This window comes from Podarcis melisellensis (genome assembly GCF_964234715.1).
Source record: "Podarcis melisellensis genome assembly, chromosome: 14".
In the NCBI taxonomy this organism is placed as follows: domain Eukaryota; kingdom Metazoa; phylum Chordata; class Lepidosauria; order Squamata; family Lacertidae; genus Podarcis; species Podarcis melisellensis.
The window spans coordinates 46,372,371-46,396,354 of record NC_138546.1 but is presented as its reverse complement, the minus strand read 5'-3'; the positions used below and the strand labels follow the sequence as shown (position 1 = coordinate 46,396,354).

Genomic DNA, 23,984 nt, shown 5'->3' with positions numbered 1-23,984 from the left:
GTGCAGCTGCGCCCAATACTTACCCAGCAAAGGCTTGGATTGCAAGCTTGGAAGCGTCCAAAGACCCACCGCTGACTATGCGAGCCTTGAATGGGGAAGAAGGAAAATCTTGGTTACTCTGGGGGTGGGGCGAGCAGAGCGTGCCAGACACAGAAGACACCTAGGATGGAGTTGCTAAGCGGGGCCAGCTCCACGCCAAAGCTGAAGTCCTTCCCGTTTGAAAAGACAACAGAGCCACGTTCAGCATTTAGAGAGAAACCTCCGGCAGGGCGGCTGCTGGGGGTGCCCAGGAACCCCCCGCAGGCAGTTTCCCTGCAAATCCTGGAGTGCAAGCAGGGGTGGGGGTTGGCAGCGGCCTAGGCGACAGGTTGCCACAGCAGGGCAGCAAAACTGGGAACCAGGTTTGACCGTAGCGGACCCCCGGAGCTGGCACAACTTATGAGGTCAGAGAATCACAACAGTGAGGGTTCACTCTGCATATCAATGGAAGGCATTTGGAAGACATCAACTGAGGAGGACAGACGAAGCATGGAAAGCTGGGGGAGGGGAAACATGCGCCATCTCACAACTCAAATGAAGGGACCAAACAGGTCAACTGAGTCACAAAACAAACAGTCCAACAAAAGACATGACCCTTTAAGGAAATAGGTGATTTTGGAACCTTTTCATCCACAGAACTGCTATCTGAAAGAGAATCGGGAAGAGGAGGAATAAAGGTTAGATCAAAGAGTCTCCAAGAAACTGTGCATAGCTCAGAGTGAACAGTTACAATCCTACCTAGAACCTGGCCAGGCAGCCCTCACAGTCCTGGCTTTGCACTCTAGGGATGAAGCAAAGAGGAACAGATCAGGAAGAGAGGCTGGATGCCCCCACCCCAAGCCCAGGTGTGCGTTTTAGGCCCGGTAAGATCTGGACTGTCACGGAGTGGTGGTGCTGGGAAGCCAGCCCCACAGGCTCAGGCCAGAGGAGGCTGCGACATCATTTGGGGCACTGCTCTCAGCAGGCAGCCTCACTGCTAGGCATGTCTCTGGGAGGGGGTCTTTGTGTGCCTCCCTTCCGGCACACAGGAGAAACAAGGCCCTTGCATCATTCTAACAAATCTGCTCAGAAATCTCACCAAGGAAAGCAGTGAGCATATGGCACTTCCAATTGTCTCTCACATTTCATGCTGCAAAATGAGCTCTACATTAGCACATTGTTCACCAATGCTATAAAAATATAAAGCTGTCAGAGAAACTAATCTTGCTGATGATTATCACATATTTCATCCTTCTTCTCCGAAGAAGAAAAGCCACATTTGCTGAACTAGGTGCTTCTCCTTTGATCTGATCCACCTGCAGGGCTCCTATTGAGTCCTTAGGAGTGTTGAAGTGACATCTGCAGCGCAGCCTGTGTCTTTCAGACATGCAGATTCCCTAGTCCTCCAACATGTCCAAGTGGAGAGGCCACATTATTACTGTTATTATTTAGATTTCTTACTCGCCCTTCACCGTGAGGTCCAAAAGTGGGTTACACCAATTTAAACATACAAAATTAAAATCAGTTAAAGCAAATTACACCCAAGAGAACAGGGCGTGCTTGACAGTATTTCTCTCAGGTGTCAATGACACATGTTGCCGAGAGCTTAGGAGGGAAGCTGGACCACTCCAGCAGTAACAAGCACAGGGGCTGCCCCATCCTCCAACACCCCCAAAGGTGGCCACAGGTCGCCTCTCTAGCTGGCTGCTGAGAGGAGTCACCTGTTGCTCAGAGACCACCTGAGCCAAGAGACTCAACATTCTTTTGCTCCTAATCCTGCAACCAAGGGCTTAGCCACACTGACCTTTAGTGCTCAATTGGAGTAAACGTCAAACCATGTTTCCTGCGTATTGCCGTTTGCTCTGATTGAACTTTAAAGAGCAAGTTTTCATGGGGAAAGTTCCATAGCAAAAAAAAAAAGGGCGCTCAAACATGGAGCTTTAAAGCACGGACAGTGCCTGGAAAGAACAGAGGAAAGGTAACTGTGGATATGCCCTCAATGTTTTATTTTCCTTTTGCACCCTCACTGCTGTTTTCCCCTTCACCTTTTTACAGCCCTCTTGACCAGACTTCTTGGCTGCAATGCTTTCTCTTTTCTGTGTTTCTCAGAACACTTGGACAATACAGTGGTACCTTGCAAGACGAAATTAATTCGTTCTGCGAGTTTTTTGTCTTGCGAATTTTTCGTCTTGCGAAGCACGGATACCAAAGTCTTCAAAAACCTCAAAAAAGGCTACCACACCGCGTGCTATGAGTTGCTCCTCGAAGTCAAGTCGCAACTGCACCTCTTCAAGCAATGCACCCTGGGTATTAACGGTTTTAAGAAAAAGGAAACAAACTTGCAAGACGTCTTGCGAAGCAAGCCCATAGGGAAATTCGTCTTGCGAAGCAACTCAAAAAATGAAAAACTCTTTCGTCTTGCAAGTTTTTCGTCTTACGAGGCATTCATCTTGCGAGGTACCACTGTACCTGCTGCTTTTGGAGAGGAGGGTGGCTGAAGCTGTCAGGCAGGAATTTGGCAGGCAGCCCCCTACTCGAAGTAGATCAGTGCAAGGCAGCAACCCAACACCAAAAAGGGAGAGAAGGCAGGTCATCTGCTGCCACAGCTGCGGGGTTGGCACCAGAGTTAAAATTCACCATGCTTCACATCCTCTTAATCATGGTGGCACCATCCAAATTAGGGATAACCAGTGGGGCGGAGTCCAACAACATCTGAAAGGCAGCTCCCGTCCTTCTTGGTTGGCCATTGGCTATGCTGGATGCTGAACGTCCAACATCAGTTGGAAGACCACAGGCTCCCCATCTCTGCCATCAAGACTAGAGCAAGCATTGAAGAACTGGAACCCAGTCGGACCCATTGGCCTCTGAATGGCCCTGATGCATTGGTCAGCACCTGGAGTAGCCAGCAGTGTAGCCTCCAGATGTTCTCCTTGGACCACAATTCCCATCATCCCTGACAATTGGCCTTGCTGGCCACAGGTTCCCCCCCTGTATGGTCTTGCGGCCCTGTAGCAAAGGAAGTGACCAAAAGTTTCATGTCTTCTTGTCATTTTGCTACCAGAGAAGCCCTGGCGTGCAAGAGAACTGAGGAAGAGGGTGTGAGTCTGCTCCTGTTGCATCGGGTCACCTGCATGCCAGGACACTGGATTCAGCATCCCTCACTTGCTCAGGCAGCGAAATGCCAATCACACTCTTTTACTGTCTTTGCAGACATGCTGTGTGAATCACACAGTCAAAAGGTAAGCAGCGATGAGGCCCCAACCGCCTCTGGAGAGAACAGTCTGAGCCGGGCTGTGAAGAGAGGCAGTCTCTAGCCACATCCGTAGTGGCGGCGGCTCTGCTTTGTCCATCCGCTGCGATCGAGGAAATTGCTGCAGCTGAATTCGTGTTCACATTAGTTACATTTGCACCCAATGTCAAAGCTGCTTACCCTAGGCACCTAAGCCTTTAGCTCGGACCCTCAACCCTCCTGGTCTCCCCAGAGCCCTATCCCAAGGAGGTCAAATGGTCATCGCCTTTGGGGTGGGGAACCCCTGCTGCCCTGGTGTATGAAGCTGCCTACAGATCGGTCGGCTCTTACACCATGAGCCGTTTAGCTTTTACTCTACAATGATAGCAGAAGATGACTTGTTTGGCTTCTGCTCTTGCCAGCAAACGAACCCTTACATTACAAGCAAAAGACATGATGGAGAATTATAAAACATGAGCCCTTGTATATAGGAGGAAGGAAAGCTGTAATGCTGGGCTTTGTTACACGACTCCTGGTGGGCATCTCAGCACTGGGCAGCTGGTGAGGGGACATTCCACTACCTGCAAAACACACACTTCAATAGTGCAGGAAAAAGAGACTCTGCTACATGGTGATTTATATGCTAGAGGAGGGAAAGCTTTGTATTAAAGACCCTTCTGAGTCAACAAAGTGCTGTCAATTTCATGCTATTTTCCTCCCGTATTTGGAAAATATTTTGCAAATCACCCACATCATGCTACAACTCTGTTTTTGCTCACATTCCAAAACGTTGTCCTCAAAATAGAGTGTCAGGCTGTGTGAATAAAAGGAAACCACCCCAGGCTTGAGATGGACCTGCCCAGGGTAGGGGGCCCTTTTTGGTGGCCAAATCCAGCCGCCCCCCTCTCATCCTGTCCCTTTCAGATGACCCGGCTTCTCTAGTCCTCCATCACACACGTGCTGCCAAGGATGCCATGCCTTCCCAGTAATGCACAACTGCCTGTCGCTGGGCTTGAAAGCTGGGCAAGTCCAGCAGCAGTTAACCACCCCATCCCACCTTTCCCAGGTAACAGCACCTTAGCTCTGCAAATATGTAAATGAGTTGGAGCCCACCTGCCTCAATGGTCTTAAAACTGGGCTACTGCCAACATAGCATTGCCTCTCACCCCCTCTTTGACCATCCGAGATGCTGAGTTACTTAATGCGAGGAGGACTATCATTTTGGTGAAGGAGTGCCCAACAGCTTCTAGGTCTACCTTCTAAACATTTTCTTTATTTTCTTAAAACACTCTTCTGCTTTCCCCCTTGCTGCCTCTTAAAACCTCATTTTTACAAACTTCTTAATGCTGGCTGTTGGGTTTCTTGGCTGTGTTTGTGCAAGGTCCAAGGGATGTTACTGCATCCTGGGCCGAGACTGTTTGGCTTTATGATGCGTAAGGGAGGCGGGAGAGAATAGCCAAGCACTTTGGGGCCCGGTGAGAAGAGTGGAAGCTGGGGGCTCTCTGTCTCCTCTCACCAATACTGGCCTTGCACCACTGGGTTTCACAACCCCCCAAAGTGGGGTGGGGCGCATCCAGCGGTTTTACTCCTCCCGTACACCTGCCTCAATGGGGGAATGCTTGCCCAAGAACAGGGAAAGAAGCTGTGTGCATGAGATAAGAGGAAGGAAGGAAGGAAGGAAGGAAGGAAGGAAGGAAGGAAGGAAGGAAGGAGGGAGGGAGGGAAGGAGGGAGGGAAGGGGACAAGTGGGAGCCGGAAGCTGAGCAAGCAGGCTGGCTATAGCACTGCCAAGCTATTTATTGGCATGTTGATTTTACACATACGCTTTCACAGAACGAGCAACAGTAACATTGCGTACAAGCACACCCACGAGTCTTCATTTTGTCTTTTATAGATCTTGCACGTCTTTTTCAGTTGTCCCTATTTTTATGCCTCCTCCTGCTGTTCTCTCTCCCTCTGCTAGGGTTGCCATATCTTGAAGAGCAAAAGAGAGGTCAGTCCAAGTCGCTGCCAGCCCGAGCCAAAGAAAGTGGTGTGCGGGTATGGGTGTGTGAGGCCAACGTGCCCGGTTGCCTCTTTTCTTGGCTAGGGCTGGTAACAGCCACAGCCCAAAAATAACCACATATACCCAGACATTTCCTTTAAAATGTAAAAATCCACCTGGATGGGCATGCTGGCTCCGAAAAAGAGGACATGTCCAGGTTTTCCGAGACATATGGCAACCCTAGCCTCTGCTTTATATTGTGGTGCAGATCGGGGAATACTGGATTGCGCTGAAACCAGCCTGTCTCCAATAGGCAACCATGTCTGCTAAGTGGGTGGACCGTGGCTTTCTCGCTTTCCCCCTTGCTTCAGGCCGCAAGGCTAGCGATCACACAGCTCAAGCACAGATAGCTGGACCACCAAGCTGGAACTGAGCGAGGCCGGCTGCTTGGTGTGCTTCAGGCTGGTGCCTTTGAAGCTGACAAGGAGGTGGCTTGTCAGTCCAGAATTATGCAAGCCAGAGAAGCCCCTTGTCATTTCACAGTGGTCTACAGCTAAGTACTTAATTTGCTTTTGCAACTGTGCCAGATGCTTCCTTAAGCTAAGTGTCAGCATGGAAGCTCTCTCCAAGATGGCATCTCAGGGCCTGGTAGTCACCCACAGAGTGGCCACTGGGCAGAACGACTGGGAGGAAATGAGTCCCCAGATCCTCTTGTTAGGGTGCCCCCAAATGCTTCTCCCTTTCAAGGCCACTGCTGCCTAGTTGAAGCCACTGGATACTTTTCCCTCCCCAACCTTAATCACGGAACCCTGGGAGCTTGGCATCTGCCCAGGGTGGGATAAAGGTAAAGGGACCCCTGACTGTTAGGTCCAGTCGCGGATGACTCTGGGGTTGCGGCGCTCATCTCACTTTATTGGCCGAGGGAGCTGGCGTACAGCTTCCGGGTCATGTGGCCAGCATGACTAAGCCGCTTCTGGCAAACCAGAGCAGCGCACAGAAATGCTGTTTACCTTCCCGCTGGAGTGGTACCTATTTATCTACTTGCACTTCGTGCTTTCGAACTGCTATGTTGGCAGGGGCAGGGACTGAGCAATGGTAGCTCATCCCGTTGCGGGGATTCGAACTGCCGACCTTCTGATCGGCAAGCAAAACCCTTTGCTACTAGACCACGAGCAAACAGCCCTTTTCCAGGGACCCCCACCATGACCGAAGGAGAAGTTGCACATGTGGAAGATGCTCTCACTCTTTCCCCTTTATGTGTTTTCCTATGAGGAAAATAAGCTGGTGCAAAATAAAATAAAGAGCTGACTTCCCTGGGTTGCAAGGAAGTCAGGATGGTTTAAAAACAGTGTTGTTGCTATGAAGGCAACTGAGGCCTAATGGCATGGATTGATAGCATTGCCCATTCCTTGGAGAAGGGGGGGTCTCCCCCCTCTCCTGCCGGTAGCCCAGATGCTTTCTCCCCAGCCCTCTGTACTCTTCTTCCAAGCTGCCCAGGACCATCAACTAACTTGCAATACTTAATATGGGGGCAAAACCACGGGCATAAATCACACAGATGTATGGCAATAATTAAAACTCTTTCTCTTGGCCATGGAAATAAAGCCAATTCAATTACAATACCTTAATTACAGCGGAGGTTGTGGAATGATTAAAACGAGGAGGGAGGGAAGATGCATCTTAAGAGGTTGTGTCACCTCCCAAAAGTGACTGATCCATCAGCAAATGGGCTGTTGGGGGCGACGCCGTTCTTACGCAGGGCTTAACAAATATCTCACAGCGTTTAGAAACTATACTCAAGGCTTCCTGTGTAAAAGAACCATTACACTACAAATTACATGGTTTAATTGAGGGCACATACTGAAGAATTAGAGCGCTCACACAGGAGGACTTTGACTTAATTGGAGCTCCGCGGCCTGTAACTAGGAGCTGCGTAAGCAACAGAGAGAGAGAGAGAGAGAGAGAGAGAGAGAGAGAGAGAATTTGTATATGTGCATGTTTGTCTGGGAGAAGGGTAGAACCTTGTACAGAGCAAATTAACAGCCTGGCTCCTCCCTGCCTAGTTTGTCTAATGGCAAAAGCCATATCCTCCACCATTTCTCCAATGAAAATAAGGATGTCCCATTCCATAATGATCATTCTACTATTTATACCCTACATATTTTACTGGGTTGCCCCAGCCACCCTGGGAAGCTTCCAACCTATAAAAAAAATAATAAAGCATTAAACATTAAAAAAACTTCCCTCTACAGGATTGCCTTCAGACAGCTCGGGAGGCAAATAACTCCATCCCCTCCAACTTTTCTCCAATGAAATTAGGGACAGCCTAAGGAATAGCAGGACATTCCAGGATCAAATCAGAAACCCGGATGGCTTCTCTAAATCAGGCACGTCCCTGGAAAATAGGGACACTTGGAGGGTCTGAAATGCAAGCCTCCAGGCACGCCCTGTATCACCTTTAATTATGGGGTAAATGAGCATTTCTGAGCAACTCTCAAGGCAGGGGGGAAAAGAGAGTCCAGTAAGTTCCAGTTCTAGAAATTTTTATTCCAGAAGCTGGTCCCCCCCTTAGCCCCCTGATTTCCCTGGAAGGGGGCAGCACAGAGCCACTTCCCAGCCCCCAAGTGCTCTCTGTAACTGTGGGTACTGGGAGGGATCAGGGAGGGTTACAGGGGCAAGCAATTTGCAGTCCAACAATCTTTTAATTAGTGCCCAGTTGCTGGGAGGCAGTCAAAGAGGTAACGAGGGAGGCACCAAAATCAGTCATAACAACCCAAAGGAAACCATGCAGGAATAATGGATTCTAAAATTACCACTCCGCTGCAAACGTATTAAGGCGGATTTGCCTTGAGCACGTTCTGTTGCCCAGAGCAGACACGGAGAATATAACAACATTCAGCGCTCAAAAGAGAATATTAAGGCTCACGCATCATAAGGAATGAATAGCACTTGTCTGATCCAGAGAAGGTCAGAGCAGAATTATGATTGGTTGATGGGAGAAATGAAAAACTGCTGCCAGCCTCTCCGGAGCAACGAGGCAGGAAAATTAGCCACAGTGCATGTCGGACTGCCCTGTGCCCACTCATAAGTGCCACTGAGCACCCGTCACCTCCCTTCTTCCCCCCTTTCCTCTTAAAAGTGGTGCATGGGGCTGGGTGCTTAGTGCTCCACATTATGGAGGGTTTGCCAGGTGTTAAATGGGTGCCTGTCTGTTAAAGACAGGATCAAGGAGGCGCCACCCCATGCCAACTCGCAAGGCAGGAGGGGCAAGAAGTGTCTTTTCCAAATGGGTCAGAGCCAATCGCCTGCTGGTCACAACAGTGGCGTAGTGTGGGGGGTGCAGGGGGGGCCGCCCGCACCGGGCGCAACATCTGGGGGTTAGGGGGTGCAAATCCACGGGTTAGGGGGTGAAAATTACTTGCCTTGCCCCAGGTGCTGACAACCAACGCTATGCCACTGGGTCACAAAATTAGGGGGAATGGGCTCATTCGCTGAGCCTCTGCAAAAGACAACTGGATCAGGAGACAACGTGCACCAGCCTCCTCTCCTGATCTGCTCCAGAGAAAAGAAAGGGGAAGAAGGGATGGACATTTCTGCACCCAGCCATGGCCCAAAGTACTCCCCGACGTCACACATTTGCAGCCTGACTGAATAGGTGGAAGGAACCAAGGAGACCCCACCCCCTGGTTGGAGCAAAACAGTCACTGTGCCTTCTTTCAGCCAGCGTGTTTCCATCACAATCCTCATGAAACTGCGCTCACTTTTGGAGCAGAGGGCAGGTGTGTCCCTTCCTCCAGGAAATCTTCCAGGAGGATCAAGAAATTGCCAGGATTTGGCGTTACATCCCAGAGCCAGAGCCCTGCAGGATTCAACCATTTGTGGCCATCTCCTTCTCAGTTACTAGGAAAACTGTGAAGCTTCTGTGCAGAGAAAACTCTGGCCAACCTTCTCTGCCGTGATCATCCACTGCAAGGAGGAAGGAGATGGGGCGGCGTTTGCAAAGGGGCCCAGAGCAAAAGCCCAGCCATTACCCCGCTCCCCGGCAAAAAGCTGCAGAGGCTGAATGTATTAATACATGGCCACATGAGGGCAAACCTGGAGCTCCGAATTAATAGCACACAACATATGGAGCAGAGATAGATGGGAGGTGCTCAGGAGCAGTGATGGATCGACAAATTCCCAGGTGCAAACATCGAGGGGCTGCTCTGTTATTTAGCATTTATGGGAGAAAGTGGGGAGGGGAGGGGGCCTTTACAGAAAGGGCTTTCCCCTTCCATGAAGAAGCACAACTGGCAAAGAACACTCTAGCAAACGGTGATCAATTCAAATGCTGCTGTTAATGCGGGGAGGCGCAAAAACTCTTGCTGCAGAAAAGGTCTTGAATTGTCCCTCTGACTCTCCAGCAGAGCCAAAAAGCATTTTAATTATCTGCGCAGAAAAGGCAGATCTCCAGCTCTGCCTCTCCTCCATCCCCCCCAGGGCTAAATTAGTGAGAAAGTCACCCAGGCCGTGGAGCACATTTTCTTGGAATCAGCGAGAAGTGGTTTTGTAAGAGAGGGGGATAGACAGGCATGGAGATCATCACAGTTGAGAGCAGCCTTTCCCAATCTGGCGCTCCCCCCCCCATGTTCTTGGGGCTCCTGGCTGATGGGAGTTGGAGCCCAGCAACAGCTGGAGCGCAGCGGGCTCTTGGGGGCTGTTCTGCAGGGGGACACAGGTGACCTTATGTGTTGGAGGGGAATGGAGAAAGCCCTGTGGCTTTATAGGACGCCCCATCCAGCAAACCCCAAATGTGGCAAGCAGCTGAAAAACCTTACAGTGCAATTGCACAATCCCCATTTACTCCAAAGGGGGCTGTGCACCCACAATGCTTCCCTCCCTCCCAGCACACACACACACACACACACACACACACACACACACACACACACACACACAAGCCTGACCTCCTTTTCACTTCCATTTCCACTCCAGCTGCTCTGCCAAATGCCTTTTTTAAGCTCAGGCATTATTTATCCGTAAACTACTATATGCGACATGAGCACAACATGCCACGATTACGGAAACGGCTCTTCAATGGCCCGGATCCTCTCGCTGCTTAAGGAAGAAGGGGGTTGCCTTATTTACACAGGATGAGCCCAGAGCTCAGATGCTTCTGACCTCCAGCTAAGACACAAAGATGCTTCTCCTCCTCCTCCTTTGTCACAGTCTTTTCTTTGGCCACAGGAGTCAGAGGGAGCAGGCAAGCAGCCTGCACAGAGTCAGGCCCGGGCATGGAAAGGGTAGTTCTAAGCTTGCCTCATTGCCCAGACCTGCAACATTCACTGTTCAGAAGGGATCTGAAACAGGGGACTCTTCCATCATTGCTGATCTCAAGGCTACATTCAGGGTCCCCTGCCCTCTTCCTCTCTCTAGGCAACACCTTCCCTCCCCATCTAGGAAATGTTTTCCCCACCAGAGAGGCTCGCCTGCCCCCTCCCCTGCAAATGCCTTTTCAGTACCAGGAAGAGACCTTGCCATCTCCCCCATGACTGTGATGTTTCGAAGCTGCTGAATATTTTGCACCAGCCTTTTGCCGGTTGTTTAGTATTCATTTATTGTTTTGCTATCTTTGTTATAGGAACCATCCTAGAAATGTTGATTCAAAGCTGATATAGGAGCTCACATGAACACAGCACAGCCAAAGCCAGCTCCAAATTCCAGATGAGTCCAGCGGCCCCTGCCTGGCACAACCACCCCACCCCAAATAGCAAGTCCACAAGATCGGCATGTACAGCTGCAGCCATTCTCTGGTGCAGAGACCAAAATGCAAAGCCCAGAACTGTTGAGCCACAAGGGTCACAGGCTTTGACCTGATTTCCCCTGGAGCCGAGAGACCCAGACACTCCTCCCATAGCACATCAGTGCTAGCTTGGCTCAGTCCAAATGACACAGAGCTGGCAAGTCTAAATGCACTCAGAGCAGAGCCTCTCGAGCTCAAAGCATCATAACGCCTCACCCCAAGGGCCCATTTGCAAGGGGGATCCTGCCTCACTTCAATTTGGAACCTGACTTGCTTAGACACCGCTCTGGATGACTCACTTCAGCCTTTGAGAGCCAACAGAAAATCGCTGCCCGCCAGAACCTCCCTCTGGCTCTGACCAGCTCTCTCGAGGACTGGCTGGCAAACAATCTCATACTTGGTGCTGATGCTTCCTTTCTTGTCTCTGCACAGCTCCTGAAAACGCTACACATATTTTCAGGAGCCCCCAGAATCTCTACCTTGCCAAAGTGTTTTGCTAAATCAAAGCACCCTGGCTGCGGTAGTGGACTGGATGAGGGTCAATAAATTGAGCTTGACTTCTGGAAAGACAAAGGCCTTGTGGGTGAGTGGTTCCTGTGTCGAGGAGATGTATCAACTGCATGGCACTTCATCTGAAGAAGCAGGAACGCAGTCTGGGGGAACACCTTTGTCCATCTCTGTCACTAGAGGTCCAAGAGACCTTTGGGGCTAGGAGAGCTTTCCACCAGCTCCAGCTGGAGCACCAGCTGCAACCATTCCTGGACAGTGACAGCATCACCAGAGGGGTTTGTGCCTTGATAACTTCAGGACTTGATCACTTAGCCATGCTTTATGTGGGGCTGCCCTTGTAAAAGGTAAAGGTAAAGGTACCCCTGCCCGTACGGGCCAGTCTTGACAGACTCTGGGGTTGTGCGCCCATCTCACTCAAGAGGCCAGGGGCCAGCGCTGTCCGGAGACACTTCCGGGTCACGTGGCCAGCGTGACATCGCTGCTCTGGCGAGCCAGAGCCGCACACGGAAACGCCGTTTACCTTCCCGCTGGTAAGCGGTCCATATTTATCTACTTGCACCCGGAGGTGCTTTCGAACTGCTAGGTTGGCAGGCGCTGGGACCGAGCAGCGAGAGCGCACCCCGCCGCAGGGATTCGAACCGCCGACCTTTCGATCGGCAAGTCCTAGGCGCTGAGGCTTTAACCCACAGCACCACCTGCATCCCGGCTGCCCTTGTAACTGGTCTTTAAATCCCTATATGGCCTAGGACCCTCGTACTGACAGGACCGCCTCTCCTGGTATGTCCCACGGAGGACCTTACGGTCTTCAAACAAAAACATCTTGGAGGTCCCGGGCCACGGGGAGGTTAGGCTGGCCTCAACCAGAGCCAGGGCTTTTTCGGCTGTGGCCCCGATCTGGTGGAACGCTCTTTCACAAGAGACTAGGGCCCTGCGGGACTTGACATCTTTCCGCAGGGCCTGCAAGACAGAGCTGTTCCACCAGGCCTTTGGCCAGGGCACATTCTGACCCCCTCCTTTGGCAATCCTCACAGAACTCCAGCCCAATGGTTGCTATTAATTTGATTTTGAACTGATTTTAAAAGGAATTGATTTTAGAATGTTGTGTTACTTTTATTGTTGTTAACTGCTCTGAGCCCGGCTTTGGCTGGGAAGGGTGGGATATAAATAAATTATAATTATTATTATTATTATTAGCTGCAGCTGGTGCAAAATGTAGCAGCTGGATTGCTCACAGGAGTAGGCAACGGTTGACATGTCCCTGTGCCGCTGAGAGAGACACACCGGTTGCCAATCTGCAACTGGGTCCGGCTCAAAGTTCCTGCGTCAATTCACAAATCCTGAAACAGCTTGGGATGCAAATTCCGTATGCTCCACATTGATCGCTGAGATTCTCTGATGGGGCACTCAGATGTGGCCCCTGAGGTTCAGTTGGCCTTTACTAGGGACTGTGCTGTTAGTGCTTCAAACCCTGCCCTGTGGAACTCCCTGCCAGTAGAGGTTTGGCAGAAACCGACCCTGACTTCTTTTAGACGTCCTCTAAAAGTGGCATGATTTAGAGAGGCCTCTGGAATATGGATTTTCTTTTAACCAACCAGCATTTATTGATCTCGCTTGTTGCATATCGCCTTGCTGCACTTTTATGAAACTGTGGTCTAGAAATATTTAAATAAAGAATATAAATAAATAAGGAAATTGTAAGTGAAATAACGGCATACTCTTCTCCTTTTTGCCCCTACCTCCACCTGTTTCCCTCAGCTGTCTTTCTGCATTTCAGGATGGACTGACACTTGACTTGATAGCATACACAGGAGAAGGACCTGGAGATCTTAGCAGACCATATTATGGAATCCCCTCCTAAGGGAGGTAAGACTGGCTCCCTTGCTGTTATCCTTCTGCCAGCAGGCTAAGACCTATCCACACAGGCCTTTCAAAACTAAGGGGCAGATGATGCTGACCACTGGGCTGCTGTCAGGGCAGACCATCATTTAATGCTGCTTTTAAATCTGTTTTGATATATTTTAACTATTGCTTCTAACTAGGTTGGGTTTTATTACTGTACTGTGTCATTTTATGTTTTTAAATCTTGTCAGCCGCCTTGAATCCCATTTTTTAAAGAAAGGCGGGATACAAGCACATTAAATTTAAAAAAATAATATAAAACGAAGTAGGAGCCAGCCCTGGAATGCAGCGGCCAAAAATCCTAATGCAATTCTGGGCTGGATCAACAGGAAGAGAGTGTCCAGATTACGAGAACTTAACGTGCTGCTTTATTTTGTTTTGGTCAGACGTCACCTGGAGTACTGTGTCCTGGAGGTTCCCAAGCACAGCATGGCTGCCCCCATCAGTCAGCAGACTTCCTGCATTGGCCAGGGGCTGGACTAGATGACTTCTGGGGGCCCATCCTACTTTTCCATTCTATGATTCCTTTTCCTTCCTCGGTGTGCTGCTTGGGGTGGGGGCTGATAGGAGACTCCAGGGACTCTGCAGCGCCAAGAAAGTGGCTCTCCAGTGAGCCCACCTCCCTCCTTAGCTCAGCTACTCTGTCGTTCAGGAATGCTGCTTGCTCTGTCTGCCGTGGGTTGAGTTTAATGGAGGCTGCTTTTCCCTTTCCGAAATGCAATGATGGAGAAATATTCAAATGCGGTGCAACTAAGGAGGGGGGGCTGCCTTTCATCCAAGCATTAAAAGATTAACTTGTGCTCTTTTCCACAGCGGGATGAGCACGGCAATGTCTAAATATGCCCTTGAGGCTGACATTCACGCCCAGGTATGATCTCAGCTCTGGTGAATATATTTTAATCTATTTCCATCAAGAGGCCACAGAAGCCTGAAGAAGCACATAGTTGTTGCTGGATTGTTAATCCCTGCAGGCTCAGGAGCACTACCAGATCTGCACAGAAATCTACCATGGAAGCGCAAATGGAGGCTTTAGCTGAGACTCTTCCATTGTAGAGGGCTGGACTAGATGACCCTCGGAGTTCCTTCCAACTCTACAATTCTATGAACTGTCCCATCATTGGGTCACTCAAAGTATCTTTGGAACTCTATGGCCAAGTTTTTCTGCATTCTCATTTTGCCCTGAAAATCCCTGGCCAAAGAGCCTGGCCTGTGTTCCACAAATCCCATCGCACACTTTTGATGGAGTGCCTGTATTCAGGCCAGGGCACAGGTTGGTCTGCCAGCCAGGTAAGCCAAACAGGCCATGGCGACAGCCAGACTTGAAAGGAGGCTGTGCTGCCACCCGTGAGCCTTGCTCTCAGCACAGGGGCATTTCTTTGAATAAAATAGGACTGAAATTGGTCTGGAAATGAGCTCTACGTGGGGCTACCTTTGAAGGTGACCCGGAAACTACAACTAATCCAGAATGCGGCAGCTAGACTGGTGACTGGGAGCGGCCACCGAGACCATATAACACCGGTCTTGAAAGACCTACATTGGCTCCCAGTACGTTTCCGAGCACAATTCAAAGTGTTGGTGCTGACTTTTAAAGCCCTAAACGGCCTCGGTCCAGTATATCTGAAGGAGCGTCTCCTCCCCCATCCTTCTGCCCGGACACTGAGGTCCAGCTCCGAGGGCCTTCTGGCGGTTCCCTCACTGCGAGAGGCCAAGTTACAGGGAACCAGGCAGAGGGCCTTCTCGGTAGTGGCGCCTGCCCTGTGGATCACCCTCCCATCAGATGTCAAAGCGATAAACATCTACCTGACATTCAGAAGACATCTGAAGGCAGCCCTGTTCAGGGAAGTTTTTAATATGTGACATTTTAGTGTATCTTTCATCTTTGTTGGAAGCCGCCCAGAGTGGCTGGGGAGACCCAGCCAGATGGGCGGGGTACAAATAATAAATTATTATTATTATTATTATTATTATTATTATTATTATTATTATTATTGAAAATGGGCTGCGGAGGCCCTGATCTTTGCATGTTGTTATATTTGGTACTGTTGTGCTGTTTCACTATGTTATTATGAAATAGAAGAACTGAAACCCAGCTGGACCTCATGGCCTCCTGACATCTCAGTAGCGGGCAGGGCAGGGTACCCATTGCTCAGCCCATTTCCTAGGGCCAGCCTGTCTTGAGTCTTATGTAAGGAGGAAAGCCATAACTCCCCAATGCAAAAAGGGTTGGGGACTGAAGACACGGAAGGGAGGCAGCTGTTGCACACCGTGAAGGAGTATGATGGGGATGTGGAGAAGCAACAAGCCAGGACTAGGAAGCTGAAACCAAAAATGAGGTCCATAACATCCCCCAGACTGAGATGCCCCTGGAATCCAAAGAACTGCAGATGCGATGAACATCTGTAGATTGCAGATTCCAGATGAAAGTGGCACACTGGCCTGCAGGTTCCAAGCATCCTCTGGGATTTCATCAGCTATGGGATGAGAGGGGAAGACAAGCCCCTTTCAGAAAGGCTCACTGGGAGCAAGACTTAGTGGGCCATGGGTTGTTCACCTGACCCAACAAGGGAGCAAGCTGAAAGGGGCTGGCAAAGAGGGAGAGTGAGAAGGAGGAGGAAGATGAATGATGAGCAAAATGACAAGGATATGGCCACATCCAAGGGAGCCTGGCTGCAGAGGGACAGCAGGAAGGAGAGAAAGGAATCTGGGTGAGGAGGCAGAAGCAAAGGAGAGAGGAGCGAAAGAGGCAGTGCGGAAGAGGAGGAGATGGAAGCAGAGGAGGCAGGCTGGTACCTCCCAGAGATGGGAGTGCCAGAGAGGCCAGAGAACAGCAGTTGCAAGGAAGGAACAGCAGCCTGAAGAGGAGAAGCAAGATTCAACCATGACTAAACATTTTGTGGGAGGATGGAAGAGTAGCAAGAGACAGTCGGACAGGGGGCAATGAACAACCACCCCAGGGCTTGCAAGTGGAGATAATGAAGTGAAACAAATCAGCGTCTGAGTCCTCCAGCCATTCATTCCCAGAGCAGCGAGCAGTTTTCCCTAGCCTGATACCCTCCAGAGGGTGTTGGACTCCTATCAGCCCCAGCTAGCAGGGCCAATAGCCAGGCATGCTGGGAGTTGTAGTCCTCAACAGCCGGAGGGCACCAAGTCGGCAGGCAGAGTGGGATCCTGGTGCCTTTTGAAGCTGAGCTGCTCCCAGCAAGCCTCACAGGATCCCAGCAGGGAAGTCACCACCGCTTCATCAGAACCAGGTTCCCACCACCCTCAGGTGCGGCTTCCCGCTGCTTCACAACACACTCCCAAGTGGAGTAGACTGAGATGCCTCACTGCACAAACATGCAGAGACTGAAAGATTGCACAGGCATCAGAGGCCAGAATGCAGGGAAGCATCATTGCCTGCAGGAAGGAAGAAAGGGCCACCCAAGCCCTGCTTAGAACACAGTCTAGAACAGGGGCCAGCAAACTTAGCGCGCTTCAGGCCGCTGTCTCCAGCACCGATCGTGCGGCGGGCCGGAAGACAGGGGAGCGCGTGCCCATACATGTGCGCACACACTATTTCCAGTGCACTTCCAGGTCACTTCCAGGTGCGCATGTGCCCGGGCCTCCTCCAACCTGGATGTGCAATGGAAATAATACTTGCGCATGCACAGATAGCACTTGCGCATGCGCAAATAACGCTTGCGCATGCGCAAATAAAGCTTGTGCACAAGCTGTTTCCAGTGCTCCTCCAACCTGGAAGTGGACAGTCGCGCAGCGCAGCGCTGGTAAGAGCAGGTGGCGGCAATCACCGTGGGCTGGATAAATGAGTCCCTCGGGCCTTATCTGGCCTGCGGGCCTTAGTTTGGGGACCCCTGGTCTAGAAGACCCCCTCCATCCCCACTCGGTATTTAAAAGAGCTGGGCAAAGCTACAGTGATGATGCCCATGGTTGCAAAGAAACCTTAGCCAATCAATGGCTCCAAAAATAACACCCCCTCCTTGTTTGGCTGTGGGAAGAATGTCACAGAATCCATGGAGATCTGAAGGCCACCCATGTCCTCCACCAGCCCTGAGGAAGAATCTGGCATGGACCACAGCAGACAAGAGAGGGAGAGATGCATCATCCCAGCCTCTCATCTCAGCTGGGAGGCTGACCGTGGCCAGTTTCACATGAAGATCAGGCGGTGGTACAGAAGATTAAGCCACATGGAGGCTGCTCCTGATCCAGCTCAGCACCTCCCACCTGGACATTTCCCCCACACCTCCCGACTCCCCCTTGGCGGCTTGTTTACATCAGCAGAGCTCAAGTTCCTGGATCCATGTCCTGAGATGCTTTGCCATTATGGATTGTGGCTGGGCAGTGGGGAGGGCGGCAGCCAAGACTATTTGCATAGATTGAGGCTGCAGGAGAAGAGATGACTTCTGGCTCAACAGAACTAAAAACCTTCTGAGCGAAGACGTCTCTATATGGGCAACTCAAGGGAGTCATCTGCCGTATTGGCAGATTGGGAGAGGCAACCCCAGAAAATTTTGCTCCATTGGTCTCTTCCTCTGAACCTCCATGAACCTGGTGCCCTCCAGATATTCTGGACTCACAGGATCCCTCCCCACAGCAGTCCCCTGTTGGGTCCAACAAGTGCAAGGTGCAGCTCCCCCTCTAGGGCCAATCCTGCTCGTTTCAAGAAGGGGGGCAGCCCATCAAAGCGAGGGGCCAACCTCACCACTGTGCAAAGTGAGCACCAGCATACCTGCTTGGGAAGAGGAGGCTGTGCAGCCCCTCAGCTCGCCCCCCAATGGTTTATGCTTGGTGAAGCTCCCCTGCCTGGGAAGAGATGTTCTGGGAGGCATGGGCCCCCCACCCACATTCAGGGCCACTGTGGGGAACAGAAAGGCAGCTCTGAAGTCAGAAGGGGATCCCAACAGAAAAGACAGGGTTTCCTTTCACACAACTTGCCTCTTGACCCATTAGAACACTCCACCTTATGAAAATGCAAGGTTTGATTGAAAGCTGTAGGAAAACACGCATAGCCCCAACCTGAAAAACCATGTCAATGTGGCTAGCCTAGAACAGCTGAATGCAACAGAGCACTTCTCTCCTCTTCCGCAACCCCAAAAATGTGCCTTACACAGGCAATGCCTGGCCTAGAGGCGCATCAAAGGCATTCAACCAACTGAGCATTTGAATTGGAGGCCCCATGGTACAGAGCCATAGGAACATGTCCCCTATTAGGGTCCGATGCTCAGGGAATGTTTGAAGGCCTAAAAGTTCTCCTGAAGCCTCTTTGATCTCTGCTGGACAAGCACACCATTTATTTCCCTCTCTTGAATGTCAGATCTCCTTTTCTTCTTAGGACACAATCTGGACCACTTACTGATTAGTAAATGACAGCAAATTGTTCAATGAATTGGACAGGCCAAAAAGATCTTGAGAAATCAGTTCTAGAACTCCCACAGGTTTGTTGTTGTTGTTTTTTACAGAAAAGATTCCAGAATGAGGATGCTCCCATCCTGCGCTTTAGAAGGGGTTTGAGTACATGATATGTAAAGCATTCATCGCTTCAAGACAGAGAAAGATACATTAAGAAGGATAACATTTCAACCATCAAGAAATTCTTTTTGGGGGACACATGCAAACAGTTTGATTTACAATTCAGTTAGCCACACTTGGATGGATTTAAGCTAATTTACTCAATCAATTTCAGTGGGATGAAGAATCTGAACTCTTTGGATTTAACTGAATTGTGGATTAGGTCGGATGACTAGTAATGTTTGGGTTAAGCTACAAAATTCCCCCACTGAAACCAACATCTTTTCTTCTTCCTTAAGTTAAATAGTTTCTGTGATACAGAATTCCACAGGAGTAATAGCAGCACCTACAGAACCCAAGGCATGTTCTTTAGCGATGTGTGTGTTTGCTTTTTACATATGTATAGATACACACAAATACACACTTATGCATTTAAGAATGTCAAAAGTGCTGTACCTCCAGCAAGGATCTTCTCCTCCAGCTCACTCATCTGCTTCCTGTAAGCCTTCAAAGCAGCTTCTTTGAAAGAAGGCCGAATTGTTTTTTTCACTGGCATCTGAACAGGAACTTCGGGGACATTTTGATTTTCATCTTCCTGTGCTTCTGCTTCTGTTTCAACAACTGTATCCTCTGTGAATTCCATCACATCACCACCAACCACACCGGCATCGAAATAGCCGTCAGGAGTGTCATCCTCTTGCGAAACAGCGCAAGGGCTTTCGTAGGGAGTCTGCTCTGGCTCGTATTCCTGGACCAGTTCCTCCGATTCATTGGTACTAGTTCTGTTCTCCAGTTTAGCAAGAACTTGCTCCATGACTTCCACATAATCCGTTTCATTCTCTCCAGCTGGCTCACTGTAGTCTTCCTCATCTTCGGCTTTGTAGTAATAAGGCTCTGTGTAAACGTCTGAATCCAGGGTTGTGCTGGATTCGTTAGCAGTGGATTGGGACAAAGTTCGAAACCTCCCCATAAAAGATGACCCGCTGTCCTCGTATCCACTCAAACTCTGTGTGCTTTTATTCCATACCACTTCCAAGGCTGACCTGGCCCGCTGCAGAGTGTTTCCAAATTTTGGAAAGCTGAATGTCTTGTCCGAAAGGTCAATGCTCAGCCTGCTGTGCCAAGACTTAGGAGGGGCTTCCTCAGAGTCGTCACTTGGAAGCTCACTTTGGCTTCGGTACATCATGGGCTTCCTGTTCTGGTTCTGATACAGTGTGTTGGCATTGGTCTCCTGGTAGTCGTCATACTGGCCAATCCACTGGCTCTCGGCTTCGTTACTGAACTGTGGGCCAGAGGGAGAGTTGCTATCCAGGGCAAAATCATAACTTTCAGTGTCATACTGAAGGTCAGAAATCTGACCATAGTCTACCTGTTGGTCAGAAGAGCTACTCAAGTCATAAGCCAAAACTTCTTGTGTTGACGAATCTAACCCCAAGTCCGTGTTCTGTTCCAGCTGATTCCAGTCTTTCCATGGAGAGAGATCATCTTCTAAGGAGACTTGAGAGTTGCTGTAATGACTCCTGTCTCCAGACGCACACATGATCCCATTGCTGAGCCCACTGTCAACCGTTTCTGTGTTCTCCGCTTCATTCTCCACCCTGTAGGGGGGGCCACCTTGACTGAACGTCTGCTCTTGTGAACCACCCCCCCAGCTGGATGGGTCGTCATGTGTCCTCTGCCAGAGTTCTCGATCAGAGGAAGACAAGAGAGAGCTGCCATTGGTTCTGCTGAAGTACTGATTCTCTGAAAAGTCTTCGGAGTATGACTGGCAGAGTTTAGTAAAGTCAGATTCTGAACGGCTGAGCTTAAGCGTTCCAAAGTCATTCTGCGACTGCCACAGAGGGGTCATGCTGGAGTAACAGCCGCCCTTGGACTCTGCCTGTAGGCTCTCAGCCCCTGGTGACTCTTCATTATAATTTATTTTGTTTGGGACAGTGTTACCATCTGAAGCTCCTTTAAGGATTCTGCTATTTGAAGACTCCTCTCTTGCCTTTGTGGTACTTCTTTTCATTTGTGGTGCCGATTTGGATATCTTTGCATAACTGTTCCGGTTTATATCCGATTCCAGTTCCCTGTCGCTGCTGTCAGGGGATTCCCAGGCATGCCTTTTAGTTTTGAGGTCAACGGGCAGCAGTTTCATGTCCATGCTTTCGTACGTCTGCGATGAAGGCAGACTTCTGTCCTTTCTCTCTTTTGTCTCGTGAGAGATGATATCGGTTGAAACCCCAATGCCAGTTCCTTTGAGCTTGTAAGATTTTTTCAAAACTAAATCTCTTTGCTGGGGCGTTTCAAAGTACACAAGAATGGGTCTGGGCTTGGCGTTGGGGCATTCCCTGTGGTGCCCCACCCGCTGGGCAAATTCTATCTTCACAGGATTGGGGCTTTCAGAAAACCCCATTTTCTCCACTAGAATTCTACACACCACATGCTCAACATTTTCAAACTTCTCTTCCGGGACATTGAGAAACCTCAGGCTGGCTTTGCTTCCCGTGTGCCCAATCTGTTTGATGTAATCATGGATGTCTCTCGTCTCCCTTCTGGACTGGACAAAGCCCGTCCGCAACTGCTCGATCTCGCTCTGCACGACTTCCACACTGCTGGAGATCTCATCAATAGACTGCTTCAAGGCGTTGACATGCCCCCGCAGCTCAGAGAGCTCGGTTTCAATCTGGCTGATTCCCTGAAGCTCCTTGAAAATCATTTCCATCACATCGTGGGTCTGGCTGATACAGCCTGTGGAACTGAAGCTGGGTTCGAGGGCGCTGGACTTGGGGGCCCGAGCTGTTCTGTCCAAGGACTTGCTCCTGAGGCCCCAGGTCTTCTTCCATGTGCTGAGCTCGGAGTCTGAGGAAACGCACTCCTGGCTCTTCTTCCATTTCCGCAGCTTCCGCAAGGCCCCGAGCTTCAAGCTGTGCAAAGTGCGCTCGCCGTCAGAGCTCCCGTCCGAGGGGGCGAGGCTGTTCAGGCTCTTCCGGTTGCGTCTCACCGGCATCGTGTGGGACGAATACGCTTGGTCCTTACTCGGGCCCTTGACTTCGCTTAAGGACTCTGAATACGAGCTCTCGTTGGAAGATAGATCTTGGAATGGGTCCTCATTGTTATTTGTCAAGAAAACACCCTTCTGCAGTCCGTTTGCAATTGCCACCCGATAGCTGAAGGTCGGGGAGAGGGAGAATTCTTTGTTGCCTTCCTCCTCTTCGGTGGACAAATTACGGGCGGAGGAGCACTTGGCGATCTTTTTGACCGTGCTTTTCAAAGTGTTTGAGAACTTGGGATTCTTTATGTGCCCAACCTGGGGAACTTCTTGTTCGTGTTTGCTTTGACAGCTCTCTTTCTTCTTTGTACTATTGCCCAATTTCTTTGTAAACATTCCTTTGTAAATCTTATATATGTAGGAAGAGATCAGGCTCTTAAAGAGAGCAGAAACCATGGAGGGTGATTTCAGTGGGCCTTTTCCCACAGAGATGGCAATTTTCTATCCATGAGAATGCTGGTTTCCAACACAGTCTTCAGGCGGTCATCGCGCTGACAGCGGCAAGGGCTAATCCTGGGCGCTGGCACCGTTTCTGTATAGTCTGGCAGCAAATCAGTAGAAACCAATTCCTGAGGGAGGTCCACAGGTGAAGCAAATTTGGGTCCTGATCCCCATCGCTCTCTGCAGCATCTAGAAGGAAAGCAGAGGTGTTACTATGGCTCCCAAACCAAAATTTTCAATTTCAGATACGTGCCCAAGAAATGCTGGACACTTGCTCACAACACCTGACATTTTGCAATATGGGATTTTAAAGAATGAAACTGATACATTTGAAGAATCTGCTTTTCTTGAATGCATATTAATACAGGCCGTTGATCTTAGGAGAAACTTCACGGATGAAATCTGACTTCCAAACTAAACATGAAAAGCTGATCAAGAGGAAGTTATTTCCATGCAAGAGGTTTTCATGGCACACTCAGACCTCACAGCTTTAGAGTTAAGAGGGATCTTGACTAGGAGGAGGAGGAAAGGCTGTTAGCTCCTACTTACTCAGAAACAAATTTGACTAAATTCAGCAAGACTGAAGTATGAGCAGCCCTTTCGCTCAGAAGACATCATGGGGTAGGCACATTAAATCCAAGAGACTGCCTACAAGTAATTGCTTTGAGGAGTGCACAGAGGACGTGTAGGGATACTTTTACATGCGTAACTTTCTTTTTTTAAAAAAAGACACCCCAAAGTTTTTGGACCCTGAGATATCTTTCTGCAAACTCAGCCAGTCGCCAGCTTGGCTGGTGCTTTCCCCCTCTGCCTACGGATTCTTACAGTTCAGCTGTTCTGCCCTTCGCATCGGCTAGAACGAGAGCAGCCAAAGAGCACTTCCTGCAGCCAGGCACCACCGCTGACTCCGGCGATGCGAAGGATGGTTATGCAATGTGCAACTGCAGGCAGTGAAAGAACGGCGACTCTCAGGCCATGCAGGAAGCAAGCAAAAGACCCTTCAAGACGCACAAATGTATCGGGAAACAAGCTTGCTTCTGATGAAGCGGACATGGGTGTCCACAAAGCTTATACAATGAGCAGCATGTCTGCCTTCCAGGTGTCTGAAGGCCTTTGGGCTGTTTTTGCTGCCAGACTAACAAGGCTGCTGACACCCCCCACCGCCCCCCTTCAGAAGCTGTTACAGTCTTGTCCTGTCAACCCTGTGGATAATATTAATCCTTGAGATTTATCCTTCCCCCACTATTTTAATGCAGGGTGCAAAAAATTGATTTTTGCAATTAACTTTACAGTGTTTAGTACCAAGATTTTTAAATACGGTTTCCAAGCATTTGTCTTGTAAACATCTGAACACCTGAAATGATTGTCTGAGTCAAAACAGCTCATTCAGAAATATCTCATTTGTTCTGCTGCAAGCAGCTTCCCAGAGCGGACCTACCAGTGCTTGCAATTTAGCCACAAGGCTTGGAAGGCCCAGGAAAAAGGCAGAGGTTGCATACATCTAGCTGCTCCCAGCCCAGCCCCCAACCCAGTCGTGCTTTGCTAACCATGGGAAAGATTAAGGAGAGTTCAGTGGAGCACA

The 23,984-nt window shown here is 49.9% G+C and overlaps 1 protein-coding gene across 1 annotated transcript in view; it reads right to left on the bottom strand.

The window, feature by feature from the left end:
- UNC13C (unc-13 homolog C) overlaps positions 1-23,984 on the bottom strand; it is a 130,585-nt gene that overhangs the window by 101,609 nt on the left and 4,992 nt on the right. Inside the window, exons 2-4 of the mRNA XM_081887843.1 lie at positions 19,384-22,591; positions 662-684; positions 24-85 (exon numbers count right to left, since the gene is read on the bottom strand). Of these exons, the coding sequence (XP_081743969.1) occupies positions 24-85; positions 662-684; positions 19,384-22,357 (3,059 nt within the window). The 5' untranslated portion in view covers positions 22,358-22,591. The remainder of the gene's footprint in view (positions 1-23; positions 86-661; positions 685-19,383; positions 22,592-23,984) is intronic.